The 9,421-nt window shown below is 45.6% G+C and overlaps 1 protein-coding gene across 1 annotated transcript in view; it reads right to left on the minus strand.

Annotated features, from left to right (window-relative positions):
• Positions 1–225: 225 nt before the first annotated feature.
• The window catches only part of mymk (myomaker, myoblast fusion factor), a 26,219-nt gene continuing 17,023 nt past the window's right edge, over positions 226–9,421 (minus strand). Inside the window, exons 3-5 of the mRNA XM_031891568.1 lie at positions 6,679–6,827; positions 5,628–5,744; positions 226–653 (exon numbers count right to left, since the gene is read on the minus strand). Of these exons, the coding sequence (XP_031747428.1) occupies positions 507–653; positions 5,628–5,744; positions 6,679–6,827 (413 nt within the window). The 3' untranslated portion in view covers positions 226–506. The remainder of the gene's footprint in view (positions 654–5,627; positions 5,745–6,678; positions 6,828–9,421) is intronic.

Here is a 9,421-nt window from a genome sequence, read left to right on the forward strand (position 1 = left end):
CAGAAGATCCGGTACTATCCTGATAAAGGGTCTTTCCGTAATACTGGGATCTTTGTCTACTGAAAAATCGTTTAAACAGGAATTAATAACAGTGTTCCCAAAATGGCGCCGGCCGGCTGGCTGTAACTGTAAAGTCCAAGACTGAAGGGAAAAAAATGTAAACAATTTATCCACTGTAAATAAAGTTTATTTTGCTCAACTAACCTGATAGAAAGGGATTGTGAATTATTTTTTAGGGTGACAGGTCCCCTTTAATTCAAGGCCTATACTGAAGGGCAGTTTTTTTCTTTTTGATATTTTTAATTGTAAACTATTTATACTCATTCCATGATTTTTTACAATGTTTTCTATTCTGCGCTGTGCCGGGTTTCACAGGAACCAACCAAGAAAGCTCCTACGGATTTTCATCGGGAGGAATTAGAGGAGTTTGAGCAACAATGGCCACGTTCCTAGCTCCGTGACTCGGTAGCCTCCCATCTATTCTGTCAAGATCAAGTCCTTTCCCTTCATACACAGCAGCAGAACGTGGAACAGGTCATTTTGGCCGGGTCGCCCCCATTCCCTGCTTTCTTGTTGACTTTGGGGAGAAGCAGCACAAAGGACATCGACAGAGAGCAGTGGTAAAAGCTGTGCACGTACGTGTAATCCCATTCCTAGGAACAACAGAAATACAATTATAATTATATCTTAGTTGGGATCAAGTACAGGTACTGTTTTATTATTACAGAGAAAAGGGAATCATTTAACCATGAAATAAACCCAATAGGGCTGTTCTGCCCCCAATAAGGGGTAATTATATCTTACTTGGGATCAAGTACAGGTACTGTTTTATTATTACAGAGAAAAGGGAATCATTTAACCATGAAATAAACCCAATAGGGCTGTTCTGCCCCAATAAGGGGTAATTATATCTTAGTTGGGATCAAGTACAGGTACTGTTTTATTATTACAGAGAAAAGGGAATCATTTAACCATGAAATAAACCCAATAGGGCTGTTCTGCCCCCAATAAGGGGTAATTATATCTTAGTTGGGATCAAGTACAGGTACTGTTTTATTATTACAGAGAAAAGGGAATCATTTAACCATGAAATAAACCCAATAGGGCTGTTCTGCCCCCAATAAGGGGTAATTATATCTTAGTTGGGATCAAGTACAGGTACTGTTTTATTATTACAGAGAAAAGGGAATCATTTAACCATGAAATAAACCCAATAGGGCTGTTCTGCCCCAATAAGGGGTAATTATATCTTAGTTGGGATCAAGTACAGGTACTGTTTTATTATTACAGAGAAAAGGGAATCATTTAACCATTAAATCAACCCAATAGGGCTGTTCTGCCCCCAATAAGGGGTAATTATATCTTAGTTGGGATCAAGTACAGGTACTGTTTTATTATTACAGAGAAAAGGGAATCATTTAACCATGAAATAAACCCAATAGGGCTGTTCTGCCCCCAATAAGGGGTAATTATATCTTAGTTGGGATCAAGTACAGGTACTGTTTTATTATTACAGAGAAAAGGGAATCATTTAACCATGAAATAAACCCAATAGGGCTGTTCTGCCCCCAATAAGGGGTAATTATATCTTAGTTGGGATCAAGTACAGGTACTGTTTTATTATTACAGAGAAAAGGGAATCATTTAACCATGAAATAAACCCAATAGGGCTGTTCTGCCCCAATAAGGGGTAATTATATCTTAGTTGGGATCAAGTACAGGTACTGTTTTATTATTACAGAGAAAAGGGAATCATTTAACCATTAAATCAACCCAATAGGGCTGTTCTGCCCCAATAAGGGGTAATTATATCTTAGTTGGGATCAAGTACAGGTACTGTTTTATTATTACAGAGAAAAGGGAATCATTTAACCATGAAATAAACCCAATAGGGCTGTTCTGCCCCCAATAAGGGGTAATTATATCTTAGTTGGGATCAAGTACAGGTACTGTTTTATTATTACAGAGAAAAGGGAATCATTTAACCATGAAATAAACCCAATAGGGCTGTTCTGCCCCAATAAGGGGTAATTATATCTTAGTTGGGATCAAGTACAGGTACTGTTTTATTATTACAGAGAAAAGGGAATCATTTAACCATGAAATAAACCCAATAGGGCTGTTCTGCCCCAATAAGGGGTAATTATATCTTAGTTGGGATCAAGTACAGGTACTGTTTTATTATTACAGAGAAAAGGGAATCATTTAACCATTAAATAAACCCAATAGGGCTGTTCTGCCCCAATAAGGGGTAATTATATCTTAGTTGGGATCAAGTACAGGTACTGTTTTATTATTACAGAGAAAAGGGAATCATTTAACCATTAAATAAACCCAATAGGGCTGTTCTGCCCCAATAAGGGGTAATTATATCTTAGTTGGGATCAAGTACAGGTACTGTTTTATTATTACAGAGAAAAGGGAATCATTTAACCATTAAATAAACCCAATAGGGCTGTTCTGCCCCCAATAAGGGGTAATTATATCTTAGTTGGGATCAAGTACAGGTACTGTTTTATTATTACAGAGAAAAGGGAATCATTTAACCATTAAATAAACCCAATAGGGCTGTTCTGCCCCAATAAGGGGTAATTATATCTTAGTTGGGATCAAGTACAGGTACTGTTTTATTATTACAGAGAAAAGGGAATCATTTAACCATTAAATCAACCCAATAGGGCTGTTCTGCCCCCAATAAGGGGTAATTATATCTTAGTTGGGATCAAGTACAGGTACTGTTTTATTATTACAGAGAAAAGGGAATCATTTAACCATGAAATAAACCCAATAGGGCTGTTCTGCCCCCAATAAGGGGTAATTATATCTTAGTTGGGATCAAGTACAGGTACTGTTTTATTATTACAGAGAAAAGGGAATCATTTAACCATTAAATAAACCCAATAGGGCTGTTCTGCCCCAATAAGGGGTAATTATATCTTAGTTGGGATCAAGTACAGGTACTGTTTTATTATTACAGAGAAAAGGGAATCATTTAACCATTAAATAAACCCAATAGGGCTGTTCTGCCCCCAATAAGGGGTAATTATATCTTAGTTGGGATCAAGTACAGGTACTGTTTTATTATTACAGAGAAAAGGGAATCATTTACCATTGTGCACTGCAGCTTCTGTCTTACACAGAGGGCTGAACCAATACACCAGAAGGGTGGCATTTGCGGCTTAATAAACATGCCCGACCAGCGGTTGAATACATTTAGACAAATTTTCCATCATAGAGACATTCTGTGGTCGGCTAAACATGCCCCAAGGTGTTCTGAGAAACCATTTAGTAGGTCCCCACTAGCATATTCCATCTTAGAACAATTACCCGGCTTCCCAAAACCTCAGAACTCCGTAATTAATCCGACTGCAACTGCTATAAAAATAACGATAATGATTCCCACTGCCAAACCGTCTCCGAATCTCCATTTATTGCAGGACCTCAACCCCGTGCCGTAAAACCGTAACGGCATTTATTGTTCTAGCACATCCCATTTGTTTCTCGTTAGCTCAAAATACCCACTTGCTCAATTTGTTGGGGGTAAAAAGTCGATTCCGGAATACTCAAGCGCTGTCCGCAAAAGCCTAAAATATCATCTTAGGGCGTTTATGATTTAACGTGTCGGCTGCATTATTCTACGTATTTGTATAACGTCCCAGAAAAATTCGGCACGGAAAATAGCGCACAATTACACAAACAAGGGGAAAAAAAATGAGCTCATGTCTCGTTTCCTGACTTTGCTAATAAAGGGAGCAGCATCCAGTCGGACCAGAAGCGTCGTTTTTGAATGGCACGGTTGTTGCCGTGGTTCCATGGTGCCCAAGGAAACGCTCATCCTCCGCAGGATGCCTCAAATGGGCCAGACGGCGACGGGAAGCAATCGCTCCCTCCCCGTTGCTTAAGGCGTAACGGTGGCCAAAACATAGAGTAAAGGCAATGATTGACCTAATCATTTTGCCCGTTTGGGTACGGACCTTTCATTTCCAGATGTTATTTGTCACATGGATGCCAAATAACCTACAGGTTCCTAATTGCACACAACGGCCGGGATGAGTATAACACACATATACCGTGTTGCTTCAATTGGCCTATTCTACGGTTTAATTCTACGGTTTCCAGTGATGACTAGTGATGAGCGAATCTGTTCCGTTTCGCTGCGCCGGAAAATTCGCGAATCTTTCAAAAGATCCGCAAAACGGCGAAAATGTCGCGCGACAAAAAAAAAATTGTCGCCCGCGGCTATTATTTTGTCGCGCAGCTATTGTTTCGTCGCCCGCGGCTATTGTTTCGTCACGTGGCTATTATTTTGTCGCGCGGCTATTGTTCCGTCGCCCGCGGCTATTGTTTAGTCACGTGGCTATTATTTTGTCGCACGGCTATTGTTTCGTCGCCCGCGGCTATTATTTTGTTGCGCGGCTATTATTTTGTCGCACGGCTATTGTTTCATCGCCCGCGGCTATTATTTTGTTGCGCGGCTATTGTTCCGTCGCCCGTGGCTATTGTTTTGTCGCGCGGCTATTGTTTCGTCGCCCGCAGCTATTATTTTGTCGCACGGCTATTGTTTCGTCACGTGGCTATTATTTTGTCGCGCGGCTATTGTTCCGTCGCCCGCGGCTATTGTTTAGTCACGTGGCTATTATTTTGTCGCACGGCTATTGTTTCGTCGCCCGCGGCTATTATTTTGTTGCGCGGCTATTATTTTGTCGCACGGCTATTGTTTCGTCGCCCGCGGCTATTATTTTGTTGCGCGGCTATTGTTCCGTCGCCCGTGGCTATTGTTTTGTCGCGCGGCTATTGTTTCGTCGCCCGCAGCTATTATTTTGTCGCACGGCTATTGTTTCGTCACGTGGCTATTATTTTGTCACACGGCTATTGTTTCGTCGCCCGCGGCTATTATTTTGTCGCGCGGCTATTGTTCTGTCGCCCGCGGCTATTGTTTTGTCGCCCGCGGCTATTATTTTGTCACACGGCTATTGTTCCGTCGCCCGCGGCTATTATTTTGTTTTTTCGCACGGCTATTATTTTGTCACCGGCGACTATTCTTTTTTGATGCCGGCGACAATTTTTGGACGTGCACCGAATTTTTCCGCGGCGAAATTTTTCATCTATTTCGCGAAACAATCCGCCAATGGCGAAACGCGGAAATTCGCCGCGAATCCATGCCTGCCGAAACCTTTCACCCATCACTAGTGATGACAAAATTGGGCGTGCCATTAAGATGTAAGTGCTGACGGCCTGGGCAGCCCCCTAGCGAGTGATGATTACATTGCCGGCGGCACAGTTACCGGTTAAACATCTCTACAAATGTGGCACTGCTATATTGAATAAAGACTGCATTCAACAGCAGTTGCACAGCTGCCGATTTGGGTCCTTCAGACCGATTCCGCCCATCTATGGGCACCCCCGACGGGCCTACCTGACCGATATGTGGCCTAAAATTGGCCAGATCTCAATTGGGCAGGTTTGATTTTGCACCTCGGCTCGTGGATGCAGTCCCCGATCCAACGGCACCTAGGTCGTTTGGGCCTAGGTAGGTATATCGGGAGAAGATCCGACCTTGCCAAACAAGCACTTTGGCGGTTGGAGTGCAATGCCCTACTGGGTTATACATTTTTTTAAAGAAATACCTCAAAAAAGAAGCGTAGCATCAAAGCCAGCGCGCCAAAGCAGAATCCCGGCCCGATCTGCTGGGTGTATACGCTTTTATCTGGATAGAGCTTCTTTGTCTCTTTCATTTTGGTGAGCTGAAAAGCAGAATAAAGCACAAATAGTAAGATATCTTCTGATTCTTCTTGTTTATATAGTACTGATAATATAGTACTGACAATCATGTAATTACATTTCTTCAAGCTCAGTGGGGCTTATTTAGAATGTATGTAGCTGCTACCCTAAGCCCTGCCCCCTGTTCCCTAAGCCTCGCCCCCTGTTCCCTAAGCCTCGCCCCCTGTTCCCTAAGCCTCGCCCCCTGTTCCCCAAGCCTCGCCCCCTGTCTCCTAAGCCCCGCCCCTGTTCCCTAAGCCCGCCCCTGTCTCCTAAGCCTCGCCCCCTGTTCCCTAAGCCTCGCCCCCTGTTCCCTAAGCCTCGCCCCCTGTTCCCTAAGCCTCGCCCCCTGTTCCCCAAGCCTCTCCCCCTGTTCCCTAAGCCTCGCCCCTGACTCCTAAGCCTCACCCCCTGTTCCCTAAGCCTCGCCCCCTGTTCCCTAAGCCTCACCCCCTGTTCCCCAAGCCTCGCCCCCTGTTCCCCAAGCCTCGCCCCCTGTTCCCTAAGCCCCGCCCCTGTCTCATAAACCTCACCCCCTGTTCCCTAAGCCCCGCCCCCTGTTCCCCTGCTGATCGGGCTGACTACTTTGTGACTCAAATAAAATGTAACTATAGTTGCCTTCCTTCAGCCTGCCTCCTCCCAATCCCACAATCCCCTGCTGCACACGTGATGTCAATAAGGAAAGGAACATCCCAGTGCAATGCATTGTGGGTTATGTAGTTCCGGCAGGCTGTCTGTAAGCTGTGGGGAAGTTGTTACAATCTGTAACATCAGTGTTTTAGTCCCTCCTCCCTTGGTGACTGCAATATTCTGGGTTCTACCAAGCCTTTGAGAAACGTATATTTAATTTGGCCCAGTTTTATCTCCTCAACAAATGTGTTATATATATATTTTACGTCTTTTAGTTTAGCCACCTACCCATTTGACAGTGATCATGAGCACGGCAGTCCCAATGGGCCCCGAGTAGACGCCGTAGCCCCAACGATCCTGAAAAATCCTGACTGCGATGGTCAGAACGCCAAACATCACCAGGGTGGACCTCTTGGGTTCATCAAATTCAGCCAGTGCTGCAAGAAAAGAGTAAGTCCGTCTAACTGCCGTATTGTATGTGTACTGTATATAAACAGATTAAAAAGCACGAATGTTGACATACTTATTAAAAGATCCAAAATAAAAAAGCACTTATACAGGGAATACAGGGGTAGGGGGGATAGCTCTCAGTACAAGTGAGGGAATACAGGGGTAGGGGAGATAGCTCTCAGTACAAGTGAGGGAATACAGGGGTAGGGGGGATAGCTCTCAGTACAAGTGAGGGAATACAGGGGTAGGGGAGATAGCTCTCAGTACAAGTGAGGGAATACAGGGGTAGGGGAGATAGCTCTCAGTACAAGTGAGGGAATACAGGGGTATGGGAGATAGCTCTCAGTACAAGTGAGGGAATACAGGGGTAGGGGGATAGCTCTCAGTACAAGTGAGGGAATACAGGGGTAGGGGGATAGCTCTCAGTACAAGTGAGGGAATACAGGGGTAGGGGGGATAGCTCTCAGTACAAGTGAGGGAATACAGGGGTAGGGGGGATAGCTCTCAGTACAAGTGAGGGAATACAGGGGTAGGGGGATAGCTCTCAGTACAAGTGAGGGAATACAGGGGTAGGGGGGATAGCTCTCAGTACAAGTGAGGGAATACAGGGGTAGGGGAGATAGCTCTCAGTACAAGTGAGGGAATACAGGGGTAGGGGGGATAGCTCTCAGTACAAGTGAGGGAATACAGGGGTAGGGGGATAGCTCTCAGTACAAGTGAGGGAATACAGGGGTAGGGGAGATAGCTCTCAGTACAAGTGAGGGAATACAGGGGTAGGGGAGATAGCTCTCAGTACAAGTGAGGGAATACAGGGGTAGGGGAGATAGCTCTCAGTACAAGTGAGGGAATACAGGGGTATGGGAGATAGCTCTCAGTACAAGTGAGGGAATACAGGGGTAGGGGAGATAGCTCTCAGTACAAGTGAGGGAATACAGGGGTAGGGGAGATAGCTCTCAGTACAAGTGAGGGAATACAGGGGTAGGGGAGATAGCTCTCAGTACAAGTGAGGGAATACAGGGGTAGGGGGATAGCTCTCAGTACAAGTGAGGGAATACAGGGGTAGGGGGATAGCTCTCAGTACAAGTGAGGGAATACAGGGGTAGGGGGGATAGCTCTCAGTACAAGTGAGGGAATACAGGGGTAGGGGAGATAGCTCTCAGTACAAGTGAGGGAATACAGGGGTAGGGGAGATAGCTCTCAGTACAAGTGAGGGAATACAGGGGTAGGGGAGATAGCTCTCAGTACAAGTGAGGGAATACAGGGGTAGGGGATAGCTCTCAGTACAAGTGAGGGAATACAGGGGTAGGGGGATAGCTCTCAGTACAAGTGAGGGATACAGGGGTATGGGAGATAGCTCTCAGTACAAGTGAGGGAATACAGGGGTAGGGGGGATAGCTCTCAGTACAAGTGAGGGAATACAGGGGTAGGGGAGATAGCTCTCAGTACAAGTGAGGGAATACAGGGGGTAGGGGAGATAGCTCTCAGTACAGTGAGGGAATACAGGGGTATGGGAGATAGCTCTCAGTACAAGTGAGGGAATACAGGGGTAGGGGAGATAGCTCTCAGTACAAGTGAGGGAATACAGGGGTAGGGGAGATAGCTCTCAGTACAAGTGAGGGAATACAGGGGTAGGGGAGATAGCTCTAAGTACAAGTGAGGGAATACAGGGGTAGGGGGATAGCTCTCAGTACAAGTGGAGGGAATACAGGGGTATGGGAGATAGCTTCTCAGTACAAAGTGAGGGAATACAGGGGTAGGGGGAATAGCTCTCAGTACAAGTGCAGGAATACAGGGGTATGGGAGATACTCTCAGTACAAGTGAGGGAATACAGGGGTAGGGGAGATAGCTCTCAGTACAAGTGAGGGAATACAGGGGTAGGGGGATAGCTCTCAGTACAAGTGAGGGATACAGGGTAGGGGGGATAGCTCTCAGTACAAGTGAGGGAATACAGGGGAGGGGAGATAGCTCTCAGTACAAGTGAGGGAATACAGGGGTAGGGGGATAGCTCTCAGTACAATGAGGGAATACAGGGTAGGGAGATAGCTCTCAGTACAATGAGGAATACAGGGGTAGGGGGGATAGCTCTCAGTACAAGTGAGGGAATACAGGGGTAGGGAGATAGCTCTCAGTACAAGTGAGGGAATACAGGGTAAAGATAGCTCTCAGTACAAGTGAGGGAATACAGGGGTAGGGGAGATAGCTCTCAGCAAGTGAGGGAATACAGGGTAGGGAGATAGCTCTCAGTACAATGTGAGGGAATACAGGGGTAGGGGGATAGCTTCAGTACAAGTGAGGCAAGTGAGGGAATACAGGGGTATGGGAGATAGCTCTCAGTACAAGTGAGGGAATACAGGGGTAGGGGAGATAGCTCTCAGTACAAGTGAGGGAATACAGGGGTAGGGGATAGCTCTCAGTACAGTGAGGGAATACAGGGGGTAGGGGGATAGCTCTCAGTACAAGTGAGGGAATACAGGGGTAGGGGGGATAGCTCTCAGTACAAGTGAGGGAATACAGGGGTAGGGGGATAGCTCTCAGTACAAGTGAGGGAATACAGGCGGTAGGGAGATAGAATCCTCCTTT

This window comes from Xenopus tropicalis, chromosome 8, assembly GCF_000004195.4.
Source record: "Xenopus tropicalis strain Nigerian chromosome 8, UCB_Xtro_10.0, whole genome shotgun sequence".
NCBI lineage: Eukaryota > Metazoa > Chordata > Amphibia > Anura > Pipidae > Xenopus > Xenopus tropicalis.